The sequence below is a fragment of the Mesocricetus auratus genome, unplaced genomic scaffold, assembly GCF_017639785.1.
Source record: "Mesocricetus auratus isolate SY011 unplaced genomic scaffold, BCM_Maur_2.0 Super-Scaffold_100018, whole genome shotgun sequence".
Classification (NCBI taxonomy): domain Eukaryota; kingdom Metazoa; phylum Chordata; class Mammalia; order Rodentia; family Cricetidae; genus Mesocricetus; species Mesocricetus auratus.
The window spans coordinates 32,959,299-32,984,593 of NW_024429199.1; the positions used below are offsets into that span (position 1 = coordinate 32,959,299).

The 25,295-nt window shown below is 42.0% G+C and overlaps 1 protein-coding gene across 9 annotated transcripts in view; it reads left to right on the top strand.

The window, feature by feature from the left end:
- The window catches only part of Utrn (utrophin), a 485,772-nt gene that overhangs the window by 458,444 nt on the left and 2,033 nt on the right, over positions 1-25,295 (top strand). For 7 of the 9 annotated variants that reach the window (XM_021224511.2, XM_005065869.4, XM_040758232.1 and 4 more), the window contains 8 exons: positions 2,386-2,424; positions 2,626-2,691; positions 3,772-3,837; positions 10,533-10,691; positions 11,031-11,271; positions 14,823-14,931; positions 16,372-16,464; positions 21,846-21,868. In XM_021224511.2, the coding sequence (XP_021080170.1) occupies positions 2,386-2,424; positions 2,626-2,691; positions 3,772-3,837; positions 10,533-10,691; positions 11,031-11,271; positions 14,823-14,931; positions 16,372-16,464; positions 21,846-21,868 (796 nt within the window). The remainder of the gene's footprint in view (positions 1-2,385; positions 2,425-2,625; positions 2,692-3,771; positions 3,838-10,532; positions 10,692-11,030; positions 11,272-14,822; positions 14,932-16,371; positions 16,465-21,845; positions 21,869-25,295) is intronic. The other 2 variants (XM_021224517.2, XM_021224529.2) reach the window with 1 other exon arrangement.

Below are 25,295 nucleotides of genomic sequence, written 5' to 3' on the forward strand. Positions count from 1 at the left end.
TATGGCATGGTGCAGATACAGTGGCATATACAGAGACAAATAAAAATAAGTCTTGAAAAGAAAGTCACCTTCAGGTAGGAAAAGGTAGGAGTAAAGACAGCCACCATAGACAGCCTGGTGGAGTTGGGAAGTGCATGGTCCAGGGAGACAGAGAACTTGGTGAGCTTGGCCATGGCTCCACATGACAGAGATAAGGAAATATACTCACTTACACCTTCATGTTACATCTGAGGAGATAAGAACCAACCAGAGCCACAGGAGCCTGGTCAGTTCATTGTCTCAGTGACAGAGCAGAGCACTCACCAGGGCTGGTCTTAAAGCAGCAGGCATGATCCGACAGGTAGGACCAGTTACCAGATTTGGGCAAATGGATTATAAAAGCAAAAGACAAGAAGGAGGAGACTGACTGCTGGGACTTTGAATCATTAAATGGGTTGTCAACTTTAAAGTATATGATGGATTTCATAGACTTATTTAGGGTATCATTCTTCCACATTGTAGGAAACCCCTGACCAGTAGCCATATTGGAAAACAAGATGCTCCATTGTTAAGTCAGAGGCAACTCACAAATTGGTGTTGCCTTTATTTTATTATTATTTACTTACCTACATTTGGGGGCTGGGGAGGCATTCTGGACCCCATGCATGCTAGACAAGCAGTCTTGTCAAGCAAGTTTAACCCTCCCTAACCATAGGCTCTAAGTATGAAGGACATTGCTGTTCTTTCTTCCTACAGAACTAAATGTGAGCATTTCTCCCAATTTCTCCCTACAAACCAAAATCCTCTGAAAGAAAAGAAACCTAGCTTGATTTTTGTATCTGTTTCCTTTCTTTGATATTTTCCATTAAAAATGATAGTCTTTTAGAGGATCCTTCAGCCCAGCCTTCTGCTCCCTCCATTCCTAGTTCACAAAACCAACAATTACCTTCTGAAGAATCAGTCAAGGCATTCCACAAAGCTTGCCAAAGCCTTTAAGAACACACACACACACACACACACACACACACACACACACACACACACACACACAAATGTGTACATACACACACCAGTATGCATTGTTCTTCTGTCAAAAGCTTATGTCAGATGTTGTTACACTTGCATTTCAGAGGGGATCTTTTAGACAGTTACTGTTTTAGGAAGTAGGGTATAAATCTACCTGTCTCCTGACATTTAGTGTCCCTATTTCAGGGACAATGAGAAGTCCTGATGTGCTAAAGTTTGGGATAATACCATTTCTCCATTGTTCCTGCTTCTACTTTACACATATGCAATTAACTCTAATTACAGAATACGCATTTTGACAGACACACAGGTTACATGCTCTTTTCTGAGCGTCAGTAAGAGGAAATTTAGCTTCCCACCCAGGAAGATGACCTTGCATCCCTTCAGCTTCTGCCCCGTACACATCATCTTGTGCTTCACAGGCAGAGATAATGAGATCATTAACTATATCTCAAGTATGCACATATAATAGAAAAGGAAATCTAGAATGATCTGCTTGAGTCAGCATTAGCTTTTTCAAGAAATGCTACATAATTAAGCACAGTACTAATTTTCTTTGTGCTCTTAAGTTTCTGTACTAGCTGGGTAATTTACCATTACCTTTCTTTGAAAGTTGGAGCTTAAACTACCTTTTAATCGAGATGAATCATTTCAATGGCATTCCAGGGATATTTGGGGACTTCCAGGGGGGTCTGAGACACTAGGGCTGCCCACACGTTGTACGTGGCACTAAATAAGCCAGCCTCAGACCAAAGCCCAGATTCAAGCAGAAGATATTTGCCTGCCTGCTTTCCTAGAGTGAATGTCTAGGTAACACCATCCTATATGAAGTCTGTCCTGTCCTTGAGAAGTCACTCTTAGTGCACTGATGATTGGACCTGGAGTTGGGAGGAGTAGGCAGGAAGGCTTCACTCTTCTCAGTGTATCTCAAGATCAGAAACTTGGTGTACACATGATTTGAACTTCTATATTTCTGAAAGAAGAATCAGAAAATCCTTTTCACTTCAATTCTGATATTGATAGTCAGGTAATTAGGTAATAAATTCACCCTTCTGATCAAGTTTCTTCAAGGAAAACAAAAATGTAATTGTATCTCCCTTGGAGTGTTCTAAAACATTATCTTTGAACAGCCTGTAATTTTGGACGATTTTAGCACATTCTACTGATCGTTTCAGTCTGACTGTTCTAAAATGTGATTACTGTCTTGAAATACATGTGTCATAAGAGCTGTGAAAGTTGCCTTTGATTTCCCTGGTGGTAAATATCGAGGTAGCCAAAAGTGAGTGGAAGATGGTTGAGCATCCCGTTCCTTCCGCTTTTGTCTGCAATCGCTCTAAATGTTTGTTCTGTGACTTTTGTCTCCCTCTCCCCTCTCCGCAGTCCTATCACACTCATCAGTATGTGGCCAGAGCACTATGAGTGAGTATTCCCAGCCCATGCGCACAGGAGGGGAGCTCTGATCAGGAGTGTTGGCATGGGTCTACACTACTATTTTTACCTCCTGGGTGACAATGCTGGTGGTTTCTTTGCATGGCAAATTCATTCCTTAACTACTAACCTTCTAACCAGTAATGTCTGGAGCTGGAGAATAAAGTCCTTGTCTTTCTTTTCCCTCTACAGCCCCTCACACTCCCCTCAGCTGTTTCATGATGACACCCACTCAAGAATAGAGCAGTACGCCACACGGTAAGAGACTGAGAGGTGTCCCTTGCTCAGCCGCCCAGAGTCTTTCTTGCTTTTGTTGTAGTTCAGTGCTGCTGGCAGGCCTTGATGTGGGAGTGTGTTTGCAGAAGTCATGGTTCTATTACATGGGGAACCTGGGCCTTTATCTTGTCATGGTGCGATTTATACTTTACCAAACACCTGCTCTGTATTCTATGAAGAGTAGATTTCAATAGGCTGCGATTACAGAGCTGCTGAGACTCCAAACACTGAGCAGGCAGGATTCAGATAATATAGCCTCGTTTCAGTGAAAGAAAGGAGTGATTGGAGCTATGCTCAGGAGACCGTGCACATATGAATTGCAATATGTAATTAAACTTATGCTAATGCCTGATTCTTAGGGTTTGTTTTTAAATCCCTGAACAATGCAAAATATGAGCCCACAGGTAGTGTGCAAAACTTTCGGGAAATCGCTTAATCCCACACACTGGTGTTCCTAGAAACCATCAGTGTCCAAAATCTCTAGTTTAAGAACCATTAAAAAATGGTAACACTTGAGCTGAATTGAGACTAACACTCTTGGGCTGGTAGAGACAATGCCGTGAAAAGAATGTGGCTTCTTTACTGAGCCAGAGGAGGTAAAGGAGTTGAGAGCCCATGGTATGCCAGAACGGTGGTCTAATAACACAGAGCCCAGTTGAGAGACCATGGTATGCCAAAGCCGTGGTCTAATAACACAGAGCCCAGTTGCTTGGAAGTTGTCTTACATTCTAGGTTGAGAAAAACCTTGACTCTTCATACCTGAAAAGAACATAATTAGATTTGTACACAAAGGTTACTTCACTTCATTGGGGACCAGCTAGAGGGCCTGGGAGCTCAATGAGAAGATCACACACTATGGTGTAAGATCAAACAGCCTACAGGCCCTAAGTGAGTGGTGATCAAATTGCCCCTTACCAGTAGAGGTGGTTTCAAATCAATCTCTGTGTGATATCTGAACCCTTTTCTGTTCAGTCAGAATTGAATTAATGAAGATTTTAAAATAATGGATAGCCACACCAGTTGCGGCCATGTGATTTCAGCCCCTTCATTTTGTATTTTCAGACTGGCCCAGATGGAAAGGACAAATGGATCTTTCCTGACGGATAGCAGCTCTACCACAGGAAGCGTGTAAGTGCATCATGAATTGAGTCTACCTGAAAGAGTTTTGATGTGAAAATGTATCTTGGCAGTTGGGGCCAAGGAAGGCGACAAAAGTCACGTTACCTTATAGGAGAGATTTATTGGAGAGATGAGTGTGTAGAATATGGGGGAAGCAGAGGACTGCCTCTGAGCAGGGATGGAAGAACAGATATTACCAGGTCATGATGGTGGGCTTTCTAAGAGGTATGGAGCTTGCACACAGGGAAAATACATCATGGTGGAAATGTGTCACATTAGTGATGACATGAGTGTTGGTGGTGAGTTATTGACGGAGGGGAGGAACCTGCTTCTGGAATGTGGGAAGTTCTTAGCTGACCAACACTATCTCCTTGTGTTATGGTCTCAGAAATCATCTTCATGGACCATAGCCTCTGAGTTGGGATTCCAATAAAAACTGATGTGTATTTCCAAAAAGTCTATATACATTTTATGCTTTTAAGCCATGTCTGTGTAAATTAAATATGTTTATTTAGTTACTTGTTGATGTTAATGAACCAACTCATCTGGTCTAGAATAATCAGATTGCTTTATAATAGTATAATATTTATGTGCATTTTTGTGGCTGTGTACATGTGTTATATGTCTGTATTTGTGTGGATGTATATGCATATGTATGTAGGTACATACGTTTGCACATGTATATGGAGAGAGGCCAAGGATCAACATCAAGTGTCTTTATCAATTGTTCCCCACTTGATTTTTTTTTTTGAGACAGATTCTCCCAGTGAAAATGGATCTCCTTTATTTGCCTAGGTTGGCCAGACACTAAGCTCTAGGGATCTGTCTCTCTCTGCTCCCCATATCCACCCCTCTCAGTTCCCATCAGCCTTGGGGTTGCAGATATGTGCTACTACACCTATATTTTGCATCAGCGCTGGGGATCTGAACTCCAGTCCTCATGCTGCCATGGCTACCACTTTACCAACTAAGTCATCTCTTCAGCTCGTAATATTGCTGTTCATTGATAACTTTATAGATGCACATCCATAGGATTGACACACTATTACAAACCCAACTTTTTTCTGCTTCCTAACATTTTTTCCATACGCTCTGTTCTCTTAGTAATGCTATCCGCACGTGCTTAGACATAATTCTCCCTGCCATTCATTTAAAAATAACTCCCTTGCAAATATTTATTTTATTAGGAAGTGAGAAAAGCCTCATTTACTTTAGAATCTCTTTTTAAAATAACTTCAAAGCCAGATATTTTCTGTCTGGCTTCCGCACTGTGCATCTTCAGCTTGGTTGTGGAATGCCCTTGGCAAATGCTTTCTCTCTGATGATCCCACATAATAGATCTTTTTTCTTTGGAACTTGTTTTGACCTTATTTTTCACATTAGTTATGAGATGATGTGTAAAAGGATTCCATATTTTCAAGCTGATGTGACTTGTGGGATCAGTGTGGTTTGACCAGACAGGGAGGCCTAGGAGGACCAGAAAAGATCTACAGCATAGAGCTTACGTATTTTTCACTAACAAAGACTGGAGAAAGCCAAGCACAATATCTTAATTCAGTGCTTCTCAACCTTCCTAATGCTGTGACCCTTTAATGCAGTTCCTCATGTTGTGCTAATCCCCAACCATAAAATTATTTTTATTGCTACTTCATAGCTGTAATTTTGATACTGTTATGAATTGCGTGTATGCAGAACCAGCTAACCTGAAAAAGGGGGAACTCATGGACCCCAGACTGATGGCTGGGAGACCAGAATGGGCCTAGTCCAGACCCCCTGAATGTGGGTATCAGTGAGGTGGCCTGGGCAATCTATGGGGCTTCAGTTACTAGATCAGTATTTATTCCTGGCGTACTAATGAACTTTGGGAGTCCATTCCATGTGGAGGGATGTTCTCTCAGCCTGGATAAATGGGGGGAGGGCCTAGGCCCTGCCCCAGATGATATGACATACTTTAGGAATCCCCTATGGAAGGCCTCACCCTCCCTGAGAAGCAGAGGGGGGGGATAGGATGGGGGGCAAGGAGGAGGGGGAGGGAGAGGGAGCTGGGATTGACATGCGAAGAAGGCTTGTTTCTAATTTAAATAAAAAATAAAAATAAATATCTGGCATGCAGATAGTCTTATATGACTCCTGTGAAAACATCATTCAACCCCCAAAGGGGTTATGACCTACAGGTTGAGTATCACGGCTAAACAATCAGATAAAGAATGTTTCCCTTAGGTGTGTTTTACAGTTCATTTGTCTTTAAGCTTATGCATGGATGCTCTTGGGAATTTTTTCAATTTTAAACATCAAAGTTTGGTATCTTAGCAGTTATCCCATCATACAGTCATGACTTAAACATTATTATTTAGGTGTTATGAACCAGAAACCATTTCCAGTGTTTACACTGTTCTTTCATATGTAACCTACATATAAAGTAACTAAGTGTCTTAAGTAGCTTTTGTTAAAAAAAAAAATAAGTCTAATTCTCACCAGTGTTGAAAGTAGCAGGGAATCAGATGAAATTAAAAAAAATAATAGTTAAGATAAAAATCTAATTTCTTTGACGTGTGTTTATCTTGGTATGTGAACAGAGTACAGGCAGTGTTTGAATTTAATATACACTGTCTTCAAATTAAAACAAACAGTTTTAAATTTTATCACTAATGTTTCAGAACAGAGAAGATAAGCAGATGATTAGCAGCTGAACAGACTTCGTATGCTGCCATTTGATGTGGTGATTCATTCAACAGATGTTTGCTTTATTCCTAGAGCACAGTAGAGCAAGTGATGGAGCCGTTAGTGAGAGGCAGTTGTTTGTGAGCTGTTGGGTAGAGCCCGCCCTATTCCACCAAACCTGGGGCATCCTCACATGTATGTGCGGCTACAATTAAATGAAAATATTTTTAAGAGACAGTGCTCAGAACCCATCAGTCCTGTATTTTTTTTACAATTATTATTATTGTTTGTCTTTCTTTTTCCCCCCTCTTTTTTGGACAGGATTTTACTTTGTGGCCTCCAATCTCCAATCTTCTGCCTCACCCCATGACAGGCACGGGCCGCCACCTTTACTAATCTCCCTGTCCTCTCTGGCCCTGGGTTGTGTTTAGTCAGGTGTCATGCAGCTGCGTCCTTCTCCATGCTCTGTATGGAATGGTGAGCTTGCAGTTGTCCACCCTGAAAGCCCTCCAACCACAGAGCTAGGGAGAACCACTGGCCGATGCTTTGCTGTTTGTTGCTCCTTCAACGATAGCCAACATGCCTTAGATGGAATAAGTCATGTTTGAGGTGGCTGTGATCCTCAAATTTGACCACAGAAACAATCCCCTGTCCTCTCCCCAAGCTTTCCCCTCCATGAACTCCTTCATTGTTCATTGCACATTCATCTATCATGCTGATTCCTCAGCCTGGAATTTCTTAGCCAGTTTCCCAGCTTTTGATCCCACATACATTGCATCCGAGCATTCCCTATTTTTCCAAAAGCCTGACTCTGGGTGATTGAAGGGGGCATTAATTTTAAGGCTACTAAGTATCTTTGTAGGAAGAGTTGATCATACACATCTTAGGAAGAGACAGGACTCAGGGCAACCCTAGGAAACCTCAGAAGTTCCAGAGGCCTTTGCCAGGTTTTTCACTCCATCTACTTTCTGCCATTGAGGGACATTGATTCGTGGTGGGAGCTTGGTCATGGTTTACATTGGAATTACTGTTTGTAAATCTGAAACCAGGAATAGACGATTGGGTTTAAAAGGTCATCAAGAGAATCACAGTTCTTTCATCATGTGATAGGTACTAATGCAAAAAAAAAAACAGTATAATTATATTCCATCTAATGATTCTTCTTGGTGCAGACCTACATTTAAAAAATACTTTCTATCTAAGCATGATATAGACTATTGATATTTAATAACCCTAATCTGCTTCATGATGCAGCATCTACCTAATGAGGGTGCTTTTGGTTTTTCTTATATACTATTGAAGACTAGAATGTATCTATTTTTGAATTTAACCTTTATAAGTAATAATCTGTGAAAAACATTTAAGGCCCAAATTGTATACTACATGTAAATTACTTCTTTTTTTAATTTTTGTGGAGATAGCTTTAGTTCTTTTCTAGACACCATAACAAAGAATGTACTGTTAGTGGCCATGATAATTATAACAACACACTGTACACCATCAAGTTTACAAAAGAGGCGAACTTACATAAATGTTGACAACAAAATGCTTCCCAAATAGAATTTCAAGGGGCTTCCTAGTGCCCAACTTTAAAAGATACTTATTTATTACGTGTGTGTGTGTGTGTGTGCATGTGTGTGCGCGTGTGTATGTGTGTGTGTGCGTGTGTGTGTGCGTGTGTATGTGTGTGTGTGTGTGGTGAAAGTCAGAAGACAGCTTATGGGAGTTAGTTCTCTCCTTCCACCTTGTGGGTGCCAGAGATCAAACTCAGGTCACCTGGCTTAGGACAACCACTTTTACCACCGTGTCATCTTGTTGACCCTCCCAGCCAGATTTCTCTGTGTGGGTAGCCCAGGACTTGTGTCAGATTCACAGGAAAAGTTAACCCGTTTTTCTGCCCTTCTCATCTTTTGAGTCCTCAGGACACCAGTGAAAAGATGATACCATGACCAGCTCCACTTCTGATGCCATCTACCTGCGTTATTTGTTCTCTCTACCTTTGTTGTAAACAGTCCATCAGTCACCCCCGGTCAAAAGACATCTAACAGGAGGAGTGTAGTTGGAGGCTTCTCATCCCACCCACCAGTCCCCAAATAACCAGTCTAAGGCTTAATATTAATTATAATTGTTTGATCAATGGCTATGTAAGACTAACTAGATCTCACAATTAAATTAACCATCTTCTATTCTGTATTTTACCACAAGGCTCGTGGCTTGTTACCTCACATCTTGCTTCCCCATAGGCTACACGGCCTCTCTCTGACTCCACCTTCGTTCTCTCTGCATCTTTGCTTGGATTTCCCACCTGGCTCTATTCTGCCTGGCCATTGGTCAAAACAGATTCATTCATCAACCAATAAAAGCAACACATATTCGCAACATACTGAAGGACATCCCACATCAGAGGAGGGAGATGAAATTAGGCACTTAAGCTTAGGCAAAATGTATGAATTTTATTTTTAATACATGCATGTAGCATATATGTATACACACATACACACACTAATATGTATGAGTATATCCAGTGTGTGTACACAGTCAGTCTCCTCAGGGGAGTGGGGAAAGGAAAAGGGGAAGCTACTTACAGGAAGGAGGCCCACTAAGTCACCAGTGGGTCACTGGAACTGGGTTCTGGTGCTTCAGAGAACATAATACCCAGTTTTCTCCTTGGCTTCATTGTGTCTCTGACCTCTGTGCCAAAGCACACCTTTTCCAAAAACACTCTAAATTGTAGATGGCAATTCCAGACCCCTAATAGGCAAAGTGAAGGTGTGCCACACAAGGGTGGATTTTTTTTTATCACACACAAGACTCAGAGTGCTTGCCCAGCATCCTGTACTATTCACCTGCACAAGGGCAGAGCAATCTCAAGGACCAGATGAAACAGTGGAAGGCCCAGGATTGCCAGGTCCCCCTTGGTTGTGTTAGGATGTATGGTCCAGGGCAACAGCTAAGGATACTGAGAGATTCCTGTGGCCACACAGCTTACACTGAAGGTTCAGCCATAGGCCAGTTCCATTTTAAACTCCAGTGGCCACATCATTTACGTCTTATTTTCCTGAGGCCTTATCCTATAGCTCTCCTGCTTGCCAAAGTCTATCAAAACGGGCTAGGTAGGTCCGGTGTGCTAGAGCGCTCTGCAATCTCATGAGTCAGGAGCTGTGGCAGTCACACCTTTCTGAGGACATCCAACTGTATCTGCCTCGGAAAGGAAGAAATCATATTCCAGGCCGACTGAAAAGCATTGCCACAGACAGACCGGCTTTGTCTCCATGCTGATATTATCTACTTCGGTAATAGATCATTAGATGAAGAGCCCCACTGAATTACATGCAATTAATGATTTAGTGCAAGATATTGGTCCTGAAATTACTTGTGATTGCACAAAGTAAAATGTCTGTTGGTATTTTTTATAAATACATACAATTGCATTTATGTTGTTATTTAAATAAAAATATAAGTTATAAATCCTTCGGGTTATCAAACATTGCAAAATTGGTTACAATAAAATGTGAGGATTGTTGTTCTTAGCTCAGTGATCATTTAATCTACTGTGTTGGTAGTCAATGATTGATATGATTGCCTACAACATCTTTAACTTTTAGATTAACTGCTTCTAGGCATGTCCAACCTTTGACATTGCAACAGTATGTTGTTATCAGCACATATGTTGGACCACATTTCAAGCTATTCCTGGATGCATGCAGCCTATGGCCATAAAGTGGGATTCACCCAGTTAAGCCTGATTTATAGCAACTGTTTGCCATTATTTGGAGGAACTTCTTTTATTTTCTCCGTAGAGTGGAATGACTCTCTTGGGATTGTGAGAATCATAGATTGTGACACTCGTGTTTTGAAATGTTGAGTTCCTCACGCACGGGCCCTGAACATCCTGCTTGAGTTTATACAGGAATATCATGGAGACACAGAGTTCCAAGGCAGCCTGGTCCAGCCACCAGTCCCAACATTACTGTTCTTACTTCTTGTGTGCTCAGAGACCTCACCACCCAGATGTGAGCTGCTGTCCATCTTTGTCTTGCTAGGGAGGACGAGCATGCCCTCATCCAGCAATACTGCCAGACTCTGGGCGGGGAGTCTCCCATAAGCCAGCCACAGAGCCCAGCTCAGATCTTGAAGTCCGTGGAGAGGGAAGAGCGTGGGGAACTGGAGCGGATCATTGCTGACTTGGAGGAAGAACAAAGGTGTGGTAGACCCCGCAAGAGAAAGCACACAGCTCTCCCTCCTGAGGAGGCCAACAGCCCCCTCCTTGCCGTCTTTGCCAAGCTGTTATCTGAGACAGCACAGTGAGGTTGAGGTTTGGGAGGGTATAGCAGGCTGGGGTGTGAGTGGAGTCTGCTGCAGCTGGGTTTTAGTGATGGAACCTGGAAGCCCTCCTGCTTGAAGCCCATGTTCTTCCTGTTAGTGAATGTTTTTCCAGAGGATGAAGTAGTCGCGCGAACTAAACTCGGAGTTCCTAGCCAGTTTTGGGAGAGAAGAGGATAGACCCAATAATAATCTGTTCTATTTCTGTTCTGTGTTAGAAATCTGCAGGTGGAGTATGAGCAGCTGAAGGAGCAACACTTAAGAAGGGGGCTCCCTGTGGGCTCACCTCCAGAGTCCACCGTGTCTCCCCATCACACATCCGAGGACTCAGAACTCATAGCGGAGGCCAAACTGCTTCGGCAGCACAAAGGGCGGCTGGAGGCAAGGATGCAGATACTGGAAGATCACAATAAGCAGCTGGAGTCTCAGCTGCACCGCCTCAGACAGCTTCTGGAGCAGGTAGGGGTGCGGAGTCCTGCGTGGTACGTGCCCACCTCCCAGAAGCCTGGGTCTGGCCTTGGTAGCTGTTAAGATAATCCATCTTCAATTCTTCACTGCCTCGGTTAATTCAGGCTTTACTGCCTTACAAATCCCTGTTCATGTGTACAAATGTAATCTGACTTTGTAGAATTCCCCGTTCTTTTGTGCTAAATTCTCAGCTTGGGATATCTTAATTAAAAAAAAATCCTGTGGCACACATGAACCTGTGCTACAGAAGGAAAGCCTCCATGGATACTGGGGACAGCAAGTGACCAAAATCTTTAATCAGTGAACCAGGCAGGAGTGAGCAGGTACCTCAAAAGTCACCCGAGGAACAGGTGGCCAGTAATTTGCCACTGTTATTTCCTAACACTGGGGGAATGTTCTATAGCAGAGGCTTGTAAACTTTCGTGACAATAAGAAGCACAATGTGTTCATGGTGGATACAAAATACTGCATGCCTCTAACAAAGACAGCACGGCCCTCTTGCCCTGTGCTCCCTGTTTTTCTTTTTTCTCCTTCCTTTTCCCTTTCCCTGCCTTTTTCCGCCTTCTTCCTGCCTTTTCCTTCCGCTTCCCCTCTCCTCTTCCTTTTCTCTTGTTTTTATGTTTTAATATTGGTCAGTAGCTGATACATTTATGGTTCGTCACTGGCTAATAGCTTACAATATTGAAAAACCATGGTTCTTTGGTTTATGAAAGAAGTGTAGGGTGTAGCACCCACGCTACAACAGTCGTCATGGATTCGGGCAAGGACCTGAGGATTGAAATAAAGACAAGAGACAGAGGGTCATGCTTGCAAGGAGAATGCTGTTTATTGCTACAAGAGGGGAGCATTATATACCAGTTAGCAGCATGGTGGAAAACTGCCAAGGCCGGAAGTTCATGTTCCCAAGCCCCTCCGGCAATAAGGATGGGAACTTGAGTTTAGGCCTTATCAGGAGGGAAATGAGAAGTAAGCTCCTAGTAACAAGCTGGTCAACAGATCCCTATGGGGGAAAGATCCAACATGGGTATGGCTTCTGCCTTCCTGCTCCCAGCAGTCACATGAGAGAAGACAGGCACACAGCAAATAGTTAATGGCTTGACTGACTAAATATGAAGAGGAGAGCCCACACATGGAACTAACCAGGAGGAAGGCTCTGCCGCAGATGCCTATAGGGCTGAATCCCCACAAAAGACTTCCCTACTGGCACCAACATTCACGTCACAGTTGCCTTTTTCTCCAGCCTGTGTGGTATAGTATCCTGTGACATCCTAATAGAGATGTCTTTTTTCCTATAAGTGATGTATTGCATCAAAGCAAAACCAACTTTCCTCCATGGATTTGCTTGCATTTGAAAAAGCCATCTTGACATAGTTGTCATCGGGGCCTTTTTATCCTGTCTGGATTCTTGAAAGCATTGCAATTTTTGCATTACCTACATCATGAGCAGTAGATCTCTCTCCTTCCTTTGGCCATTAACTTTTCTCTCTGCCCATCAGTGTAGAGTTTCTTTGACATGACTGTGGAAGTCATTTACTTAAAAGCCTGAAAATACTGTATCTTTAGGAAATAGTGGTTTCCTAAGTGAATCAAGATTTGGCCTTCTGTTAAGACCTCAGATTGTCTGCTTGTCCTAACCTCAATATCACATACACTGAGGGGAAATGTAGTGGTATCTTGCTTTGCCAGTGAACTTGCGGTGATGGCCACACCCTATGGGCCTGCCTTCAGGTGTGCAGACATGACCCCTTATGAGGTAGAGGAGGGGCTGGCTTGATCTCTTGGGTTACAGTGAGAGCATCCATCGAAAGGGCCGAGACTGCATCTGAACATCAGAAGGGTCATGTCTGCACACCTGAAGCCACACCCATAGGGTGTGGCCACCACCGCAAGTTCACTGGCAAAGCAAGATGCCACTATAGGGGAACATGTTCCTTGTAGAGTGAATTTGAAGTTCCCAAGTAGTGCCTAAATAAAGGACGGATTTCCTGTGTGATCACTTATAGTAGTGGTTCTCAACCTGTGGTCAAGACCCTTAGTGGGGAGGGGGTGTCAAATGATCCCTTCACAGGGGTTGCGTATAAGATATCTTGTATATCAAATATTCACATTACCATTCATAACAGTAGCAAAATTGCAGTTATGAAGTAGCAGCGAAAATAATTGTACTGTTGGGGGTCACCACAACATGAGGAACTGTGTTAAAGGGTCACAGCATTAGGAAGGTGGAGAACCACTGTCTAAGAGCATCAAATGCTAATATGCACACCTTAGTGTCCACCTGGGGCCATCCCAGAAGCTCTGCTTGCAGTATTTGCTTGCTGCAGCTGGTTGATGCTCTTAGGGGAAAGAAAAGGCTCTTGGAGTCACTCTAACCTCCCCCCACTCCCTCCATCCTTTTAGATCAGAACCTAATGGCTCATGTGCTTTCAGAATTACACAGTAATGCTTTTGGAGCTAGCTGATATCCACGTAGCTCAGACTATCCCTGTCGGTGATGTTCTTTTCTCTTTGTAAGGATTTAGCATAAGTGCCAGAAGTAGATGGAAAATGTAACTCAATATAAACAGGGGAAACTACTAATAGAGATCTAATGGAAAATCTGCATTAAAAAAGCAACTTCTACATTCCCATTCTCTCCATCCTACTTCTATTTTGACCATGTACTTATCAGCACACCCATCGCCTGTTCAAAGATATGCACAGGAGCCATTATGGAGGGTTTGCTCTATGTCAGGCTGTGAAAATGGCTTTGGAAAGACTCATTCATCACTCTCCAGACAGAATTCTATGACACGGCTATGGCTTGTAAAGCTTTTAGCATAGCTTCCCCTTGACTCTTGAGTACACACCAAGTTAACACTAAAGCAGTTTATGCCCACGACATCTGTGACGCAGAAGGCTCTGTGGTTTGCCTAGACCTATACCACTTCTGAGCATCACAGCTGGAATCCGTATTCAAACTGCTGAATACAGAACCACTCTGAGGAATCCTCTCTCAACATCACCTCTGAAGGGAGCAGTTTTGAAAGTTAGTACGTTTGCCATTTTAGAATGCCAATGCTACCTTCTGAAAGACAAACCCGACCTACTTCCAAGTTCACTAGGTTGACGTAAAAATAATGCACAGCCGGGCGTTGGTGGCGCACACCTTTAATCCCAGCACTTGGGAGGCAGAAACAGGTGGATCTTTGTGAATTCGAGGCCAGCCTGGTCTACAGAGCGAGTGCCAGGACAGGCTCCAAAACAATACAGAGAAACCATATCTCAAAAAACAAACAAACAAAACAAATGTATAATTTGAGAGGGGAAAAGAGCAGAAGTAATGAATCCTGAAGTTTAACCGAGTCAGTTCTTGAAAGGGCAAAGACAGAAAGAACATATGGTTACTCATGCTCCTATCCATCAGATGCCAGCATGCATCTCAAGTCACCCAAAGACAAGCACGTGTTTAGCCTCAGTTGCCCATGGTGGGGACTGGGGGAAGAACCCCTTCTTCTACGTTATGTGCGTCTTTCTTACCCTAACTTGCCATGTGATTTCAGCCTGAATCTGACTCCCGCATCAACGGTGTCTCCCCCTGGGCTTCGCCGCAGCATTCTGCATTGAGCTGCTCCCTTGACCCTGACCCCAGCCCACAGTTCCAGCAGGCAGGTGGGTGTCACCGGAGTAAAGCCATTGCCCACAGTTGGCCTTGGGCACAGCAATCCATTTGCTCTTCAGTTTGTTAGCATCCTCACATCTGGGTTCTTTCAGCATAAGACATTATTATTCTCTTTAGTCTGAAGTGATTGTAGAGCCATTTTAATACTATCGAAAACACTTTGGTTATAATGTGCTTGTTTATAAAATGTGCCGGAGTGGATCCAATTTTGGTGAATGATAACAAATGTGCTTTTCATTTGAAATAAGCAAGAAATTAATGTTTTCTGCCTTGAGAATATTCTCTCTCTCTCTCTCTCTCTCTCTCTCTCTCTCTCTCTCTCTCTCTCTCTCTCTGTGTGTGTGTGTGTGTGTGTGTGTGTGTGTGTGTACATATATGTGAAGTGTGAAGGTGCTCCCAGAGGCCAGAGGAAGACATCGGGGCCCAGCCCTCACTCTCCATTTTATTCTTTGAGACAGGATGTCTCACTAAACCTGGAGCTAGTGTGACCAGCAAGCCCCGGCAATCTTTCTGCCTCAGCTCGCCTCACCCCTTCATCGCTAGGGGTTACCGACACACAGGATCACAGCCAGCCTTTGAGGTGGACTCTGGAATCAGGTCCTCATGCCCAGGCTACAAGCTCTCTTACCTACTGAGCCATCTCTTCAACACCTGAGAACAAGCATTTATAATATATTATTTCTCTACGATTTTTACATTTGTGTGCATTCCACAAGTAATGCTGAAGAATATCATAAAATATGGGTTTTTTTCCTAATTTATCCCTCCTAGTCTCAGTGGGCATGGCTCTGCCTGTGCCAGCAGCACCATCAGCCACAAAAAGGACCTCTCCCCAACAATTACGGTGTTAAAAACACTATTGTGGTTTTGATCCTAGAATACAATACGTATCAAAGCACAAAGTACTGTAGCATAGATTGCTTTTACATCAAGATAAAATAGCCTATGATAAAAGCTCCAAAATAAAATTCAAAGAAGAAAGAAATTGGTAGAATATTTTCATGTGCAGAATATTGGATTTTCAACTAATGCATTGGCATCAAATCCACCGTAGCTTGTTTTTTAGTTTTACACTCTCGATATATAAATTTATCCACACAAACATAGAATGTATTTTTTAGCTATATAAAAGTCTAGTTCTGGGGTATATCCTCTATTTCAATGGTAGAGCGCTTCCTTAGCTTTTACAAAGACCAGGGTACAGTCCCCTGCTTGTATCTCCATTCTGTGTATATATATGTGTGTATTTTACACATGTCATATGAATACAGATGTGTCTCTTATTTCCCTCTGAAATTGTTCTTCTCAATGAGAATTCATATCCCATTAATATTTCGAAGGTTGGTTGCAATATTTTTACCTTCACGGGGCTCTTGGAAAAGAACAGGCATTAATTTCAAGCTCCCTGCTTTCTCCGTCTTGTGTCACAGCATCTGAGGACCTGCTGGCCCCGCCTCATGACACCAGCACAGATCTCACAGAGGTGATGGAGCAGATCAACAGCACGTTTCCCTCTTGCAGCCGTGAGTAGAAAGATCATAACACCATGGCAGCGTCTTGCGGCCTGTCTTCTTTCTCTGCCTGCCATCCTCTGTCTTCTTTGGTATGATAACAAAAGCCAGCGTTAGGAGCAAGATTGCAGGCTGTTTTGAAATAACGCAGGCATTTATGTTGACAAAGAAAATGAAACCCCACAGAGACGCCAGACAGACCCTGAGGTTCAATGAGAGTATGATTCTGCTCTCGAAGATTTTCCCTATGCCTCGTAAGTGACTAAAAGTCCATTAGAACAATGCCTGATTTTAGGACAAAACTTCCCTTAAGTGCAGGCTATCAGAAACTTGTATTACTTCAAAGAAGATCCTTGGATGGCCTGCCAAACTAGGATTAATAACCTGTCTAAGGTAACTCCCTACCTTTCTTGATACATATTATCAGACGTCTTCATAGTCAGCTCAGAAAGAAATTATTTCCGGCTTAGCCTCACCCTTCTAAGTGTTCTATTTTTTTTTCTCCAGAAAATAAAATAATCATCGTGAAAAAGCCAAACAATTCTCAGGGTCACAGATTATGAGTCTGAATTCTCCATATGAACAGCCAAGAGCCAGAAAGTCACCCAATGAGAGCACTCCAAACCCCAGGGGAAATTATGTAATGATTTTAATCGATTGGATTTTTTAAGTGGTTTCTCTCTGGCCTCTTGCCACCTTGCAGACTCGGCTGGACTCTCACCTTAGAGACCTCTGTGGTCTCTCAGCTCAGCAACTGAGGCCATAGCCACACTACATTCATAGTTTTAAATACTCCTAAAGATCATGAATGTGCCATTTATAATTGGGGGGTGTGAATCCTCTCAAACTGGTGTTAAAGCCAGCCAGTCAGTAAACCAAGGCTTTTTTACTTTACTGTTTTTATTTTTCAGTTTCGTCCTAAGTGGGAAAAAAATTTAACAGTCTTTGGTACTACAGATGATCATGTTAAATCTGTTATATTAATTGTAGTTCAAGGTTGGATTTCACTTGAGAGGTTTTTGTTCTGACTTATGGATAATTCAATGGCTAGAAAAAAATTCCCACTTTTTATGAGAGTTTCAAAATTAAAATTTCTGAAAACTATTACTTTTTAGTTCTGCTTCCACCTAAATGCATTCATCCTTTAAAAACAACTTCTGTAAATTGAGTTCTGTTTAGAAGTTTTTATTTAAATGTCATGCTGGACCTTTTCAATTTAAAAATCTGTTGGCAGTGAAATCAGAGTGTGACATATACTTACATCTATGCTCTGTAGTAAACACAAAGTGTATAATTTCGGTATTAAAAATATTGTGCCACAAGTTCAGGATTTTTATAAGTTCCTTTCCCTAAAGCACTTCAAATCTTTCTCAAAGAATATTCTAATATGTATATATGATTTAAAAAATGTTCATCTCTTGCTTGCTTAAAGCAGACTATAATAAAACATTTTAAAGTTAAAATTATAAAATAACACAGAGTCTTCAGAAGTAAATGTTGCTGCCTCATGCCCTGACCCCTGATGCAAGTATGTAATTCCCATTGGTGGGGGACAAGATTTGAGCTGTTCAAGGTGACTGGTTCCTGAGATGAGGTTTGGTCTCTATGGAGACCACACTGCAGAGGATAAACCCTTCCCCTGCCTTGGTACCTTTTACCTATGAAGTCATCTACCTGTGACATCATCTTCAGTGCTCGCAGGATAATTTACAGAGGCTTATAATTCCTTAAGAGAAAACTGTTGGTATTTTCCTTCAGTTTTTGCATCCAACAGTGTTCATAATGTTGAAATTTTCTGTGAATGAGCGCTCTTAGTCAGGTGTATTATTATGAAGAATTCAGTACCTGTTATGTAAGAAATGGTGCATAGTGTATTTTAGAATCCTGTGGAATTTACATGCTATTTTTTTCTTCTGAAAATGGCATTGTTTCTTCTTTGTTGTTACTTGTATTCATTTTTTTGGATGCCATAAAAAACTGCATGATAGGGAACACTTTCCAATTTTTGAAAAAGGGCTTCTTTGTCTTATTTATAAAATTAATGCATATGTCAGAATTCTGCCTAGAATTATTGAATCATTTCAAATTGGTACAGAATCAATTAGTGCATGGTATACATCTGGTGCCTAATAAATGCTTCCAGACCGATGTAGTTAGTAGTTTACTGGGACGATCATGTTTCTAGCTGGGGAAGTTTAATGGTTGAAAATTTCCCAGACAGCACTTAGCAAGGTTTTGCAGGATTCATTAGCTTTCAAGCTCCTTTTAAATAGCCCAGTTAGCAAATATTTCATTAAGGCTCTGCACCTTCCAAAGCTTACTGACCACCTTTGGAAGTTTATCTAAATAAATAGTCTTGGCACCCTCTCAATGCCAAAGCGATCTCCTGAGTACCTATAACGAAGAACTTTCAAATTGCTTGCAGTCACTGTGTGATGGGTGAATTGATCTGCATGTTAATCTCGATTCTTGATCCTTTGTGGATTAAAAAATTTGCATGACTACAAATGAATTTCCACTGGTGGAAATTTTGGAATTAAAATGAGAGTCTATATTCATAAATCCTAATTGAGTGAATTGCTTACTCTAGCATATTTTTTACAGCCGTGTATACATGGTGTTATTGGGAAGACTTTAAAATTCTTGCATTTTAAATTAATATCATGGTTGGCTCTGATGGCATCTTTGAATTGTGGCCTTTTAAAATGGCATTGCATCTCAGAGCAAAGAGGCAGGCATCACCGTCTCATCCTGACTAGGAATTAATGAATGGAATTTAGTTTTTGCTGACAATTAGCCAATCTTGTAGTAAAATTTCTACTAAAGACTGTCACCATTTCTCTGTTAGCATCATATGGTTTTCCTGTGTTGTTTAAATGTATGAAATATTTGTAGTAAGTTGAGGTCACTTTTTGCTGCTGCAGCCAATGCTTTTAGGATATTCCTAATAGTCATCGTTCCATTGTGACCTCCCTGCATGTCTCAGTCTTAAATGGCATCCATCAAAAACTCAAGACTTACAAGAGTGCAATGATTTCCTAGTTATCTTAAAAACATATGCTTATGCAGCTTATTCAGGGGATCTCCTACAGCCGTTTATTTGATTAAAAGAGACATAGCTGGTGATGGCGCACATCTTTAGTCCAGCACTTGGGAGGCAGAGGCAGTTGGATCTATGTGAGTTTGAGGCCAGCCTGATCTACAGAATGAGTGTTAGAACAGGCTCCAAAGCTACACAGAGAAACCCCATCTCAAAAAAAAAAGAAAAACAACAAAAAAAAAAAAACCAAAGAGATCATGGAGGGGGCTCGAATGGATTAGACTTCTATCAAGCATTTGACAATTACATATTCATTATTTAAGCGACAAGCATAACCATCTTTCAGATGGAATGTGTATGCAACATGTCCTTCCTTAATAACAATTCAACTCGTCTACCCTGGGATGTATCTCACATGCTTACACAGGTTCATTCTTTTTTTTTTTCCCTCATGAAACATACCTTGTAGGACTGGAGAACTGGGCTTGTTTTAGTCTGGTTCTTCTCCCAAATACTAGGGCTCACATTTTCCGTCCTGCCAATCCAGGGAGGTGATCCTCTTACCCTCTCATTTTTTCTCACAATGACTCAGCATGGTTCACTGATGTCCTTCCCAAAAAACAAAAACAAACAAACAAACAAAACAGGAAAACAGGAGATGGAAAGCATGCTACACAGTTAGAGACACTCCCCATTTGGCCAAAAATCAATATTACCATCAATAGAAAGCAAATCTCTTCCTTTCTTCTTCCCTGTGTTGAGTATGATTCTGCAGTGGAAGTGTCAGATATTGGCAAGCTTAGAGGACACAGTTAATGGCTTGTAAAACAACTGTGAAACAGCAAGCCTTAAGTTACTCTTTGGAAAAAAATATGGGTTCTGAGTCACATCTCTGGCAATGGAAGGAAGTAAATATCCTACCCAGAAGGCCGTAGGAATCCTAACCCTTCCAAGGTTACTGTGTATGTTAAGAACAAAGATATACCACTTCTCCCTCTTGTAAGGGACGGTCACCCACATTTCCTCAGGAAGAGATACTTATCCTGAGATTTTTGAAAAGGATTTATTTTTCTTATTTTATGTGCGTGGGTGTTTTGCTTGCTTGTATGTCTATACCATGTAAATGCAGTGCCAATGGAGGCTAACGGAGTCAGGTCCTCAGAACTGGAGACCCAGATTGCTGTGGGTTGCATATGGGTGCTAGCAGCTAGTACTCTTTACAGCTGAGCCAAGCATCACCCCAGCCCTGGGATCTTTGAAAATAGTATAAAGTAGCAGTTCTCAACCTGTGGGCCAAGACCCCTTTGGGGGTCACATAGCAGATATTGTAGCAAAATTGTGGTTATGAAGTAGTAATGAAAATATTACATGGGGAACTGTATTAAAGAGTCTCAGCATTAGGAAGGTTGAGACCCACTGGAAGCCTGTCTAAAATGTCGATATGGACAGTGGTCTCTTTGGTCATTACTGTTCTCCTTCAGAGGGGCTCCATACTGCTCAGCAATGAGCGCTGTCTTCTAGACTATACTCTGTGTAATCTTGTCTGAGGTTTTTTTTTTTAATGGAAATCACAAGAACAAGGGACATGAGGATGATCTCAGTGGAAGATGAAGCTGGCGATGCAGAGAGCTAGGATACGCTCAACAGTGCCAGGCCAGCTCTCATTGAACCCACAACATCAGCTTCTCTGGGGTGGGCTTCATTACAAGGAAGACACTGAAGGGTAATTAGGCACCCTAGTGTAACTTCTGTGCTCTTATCGAACCCATGTAAGGCATTCTTATTGATCTCATCCAGAAGACCGCTGAAGAATAGACTAGCCCCTTTTCATTGATGCAAACGTATAACCACCATTCCCCACAGCTTCCAGGCAAGAATGAGCTCCGCCTGGCACGAAATGCTAATTGCCACTGAGAACCCTTTTGGTCAGAATTGAATTATATAGGCAATATAATATATAGGATCTACTTAGTGCTTATTATATATAAGCCAAAAATTCATGGCACAGTTTTGAAATCAAGTTTTCAAGATTTTTTTTTTATAAAACTAAGAGCTTCCTAAATGTTTTAGTACATGTGTCTTTAAAGAGTTATCATATTTTTTTGCATTTATTGTAGAATGTTTGTTTTTTAAATTGCATGGAATATGAGACACTTAACTGTGGAAACTAGCCTTGGTTAGAACATTTGGCCAGAGGGTGGGGGAGGCCGGCCCCTACTTCTTGCTAGTGTCCCTGTGAGGACAGAACTGTTCTCTCACTCTGAGGAGTATTCTAGACATTTCAATGCACGAGAAGGGAAGCCGCAAAGCAATAGCATAGCCCTCAATTGATTTCTTCTATTTTCTTTTTCAGCAAATGTCCCCAGCAGGCCACAGGTAAGAGCTAATGGCCCGATTGACTCTACTGTCTTGATTCTGAGCTACAATAAGCCCATTTGCTACTATTGATTTAGTCCTACTTCATTCTCTATATAAATGAATAGATCCACTTGATGTTTAGCTGTTACTTGATTCTATACTACAGATTGTTGGCCTGAAGATGTTGGGGAGGGAAATGGGGTTCCCAAGCCAGATTATGCCAGATACCCAAAGTACTCATGCTGGATTTCTGCTCTCATTCCTGCTATTTATACTCCTTGTCGTTTTCAATGACTGCTCATCTCACATGTCTACTTAAGGTCATTGTCACAAAACACTGACTTTAAAATGCCACAAGGGTAACACAGGGATTAATACTCCAATGAAGGGGAAATTGCATTTTTTCATTAAAAAGATATATTGAGCTCTTCTAGAAGCTGTAGCCTGCTAACTATTAGTTTTGTTTTGTTTCTTAGGAGGAACTATTAGTTACAATATACCACAGGGCCACTATAAATCTTTGGAGAATATTTTCTTCCATGAATTTATTAGTCTTTTCAAAGCAATGAACATTGTCTCATCTTGTTGGCAAGCAGAGCTGGGGTCTTGGCTAGAAGACAAGTATCTGTGAAGCAGACTTGTGACGCAGTAGGGAGAGGTAGCATCTTCTTCTGATGCCTTCTGTTGTCCTGGTAAACTGGAAGCAAGGGTTTTAAAGGGGAGTGGGATAGCATAAGGTAAACTTGATCTGTAAAGAGAGATGGGAAGACATGCTCATGTGTGGAGGCACAGACATACCCATAAGCAGAGTGTGACTAAGGTGGCTGTTGAGGAACACCGCTTTGTGTGACAGCCATCCCTATGGTTGTGTTGACCTCTGTCCACAGTGAAGTTCATAGGCAAAACAAGCAGAGGTGATTAGTTTTGTATTAGCTGATTTGAAAAGTTGAATATGTTAAGTCAGTTGAGCACCATTGTTTAAGAGAAAAGGCAAAGAAGTGATTTCAAGGATTGAAACAGAGTCCTGAGTTCAATTGTGAGAGAAGTGAAGACATGTTCTGGGCAATGATCAACATCTTATGCTGTCAGAGGATGGGTGGCATTACCATCCTAGCAGAAGTAAGCTGAAGTTAGAGATGATTATCAGAAGGTATGACCGTAGAAATTGAAGTAAAGGTAATGGTTGGATTTGGCTATTTGTGTGAATGGCTGAAAAGGGGAGAGGGTGGGATCCTTGACAGAGAGGCCAGAGTATTGGTATTGGCAGAATCATGCGCATGGGTGTTGAAACCCATTAGCTTTACGAACAGCCTCCAGTTGGGTGGTACTGAGATGTTTGCTCCCTGAGGAGTGAGTAGGCATGGCTTAAGGGGCCAGCAGGTGACAGCACAATGGGTTGCTATAGTCTGATGATGTAAAACTCAAATAAGCATTTTTAGGGAGAAGAAAATGAAGCTAACCCTGAAAGCCTCTGTAAGGCCTGGTAGGAGGCCCATGGTGGTACAGAACAGTGCGGACAAAGTTATACGGTTCTTACAGGCTATCCAGATGCTGTGTCCTTAGGAAGAGCTGGGCCTTGAGTCAAGCCAGCAGGGAAGGAAGTGTTGTTGGATGAGCAGAGAGTATGCAGTGTGGGCGTATTTGGTGATGGACCACATGACCCAGAGAGTACAGGACAGACTGAAGAACTAGTGAGGGCCGGCTGTGGAGACTCACCTAGGCGTGTCCATCTCTATGTGATACAGGACAGACTGAAGAACTAGGGAGCGCAGGCTGTGGAGACTCACCTAGGAGTGTCCATCTCTGTGTGATACAAGCAGAGGAGATGGGATGCAAACAAGAATCAGAGGCATGTAACAGAACTGAGACAAAGGGTTTGGTTCTGATGGCCCCATGGTAGGCTCATGGCTGTAGAGATGGAGGTCAGGAAGGGAGAGGGGGGTCTTCTTGTCAGTCCTCAGACATGTTATGGCACAGGGCCTTAAGTAGAGAGTGAACTGGGAGACCTTCTACTTTGATATTAGATTTGAAGAAATTGAATAGAAGAAGAGCTGTATCGTTCCAGCAATATAGCAACCTGGTGGGTACAGTAACCATACAATTCCTTCTGGAGGTCACCTTCTTCTCTGCCTTCCATCCTCTACTTTCTGTTCTTTTCCCTGTGGAATTTTCCATAGACTGGGTCAAGTGGAAAGTCAGCAAAATTGTCCATTTTCACCTGGATGCTTGTGCTATACTTTTATTCGTGGAATTGTAAATTTAGATTTTTTGTTTTTAGAATTAAATTCTACTTTTTAGAATTCTGCTGCCTAAAAAGAGAACTGTTATACACATACTTAATGTATGCATCTGAATCCTAAATAAGAGAAAATAATTTCAATCCATTTCTTAACAATAAATTAACACCAAAACTTTAGTTATCAATATGAATGAGTAACACATCTCTTTCCCACATGGAACTTAGCTCTAGTCTATGACTGCAATGACCCCCATATTAGAAAGGAATGAGAGAGAGCATATGCCTGAGATGGCTTTCATTCCCATTTCACCAGGAAGGGCTCACCTCAGTATCCCGTAACCAAAAACCCAGTGTGACTACTATTAACACTGGCTGAATTTTTCCTCCTTCAGACCAGCAAAATGTCCAATGCAGAAGCAAGTTAGATAGAGAATAGGCTTGAAGCAAGACTAACTGACTTCTAGTATACCTACAAGTAAAAGAGCTCCTTGGGGACCTTTGCTAGCAACTAATTTATGAATTCCCTACAATTTTGGGGAATCAGTTTTGCATCAAAGTCTTTCCACAGAATGAGAAGCACGGGTAAGCAGGGGATCTTTACTGGGAGTCTCGGAAGAGCCCACGTGATTCCATGTGGCATGACTTTGGAGTAATTTCTTAAAAGATGTCTAATTTCAATGCTTTTAAAAGATCAGTTGCTTTCCTTCCCCATGGAAGCTTATGTCACTTCCTCAGTGTGACCTGGATTTAGATCCTTGAGTGCTTTCTGTTTAATGGATTCCTCTGCACAACCTGGATTGTAATTCCAGTCTTCTCCTCTCTGGGACATCTGAGACATTGGCTTTATTAAAGTGTCCCTCTCTAGAATTCCTCCTAGGAGGACTGAGGTGTAGTCTTGGTAGTCTAACACAAGCATCATTGCTACTTTCCCCAAGAAGAAGCCAAGACCTCTCAATTTTACCTTGGCTTCCAGCCTGGGCAAGGACAAAAAGACATCTAGACACCCTTCCCCCCTTTATGTTGGGGGAACATACTCTAATGAAAAGCTGGCCATGTCACTTCAGGGTGGAAGGAAAAGTCCTCATCTTAGGGAGCAGAAGTCACATGGGCAGTAGGGGTCCCCTTTGGACACAGCCATATGAAGTTTGGTTAGATCTGAAAGAAGCCCTTGTTTTCCCTTGAAGAACTGACAAGTCTTCATTACCC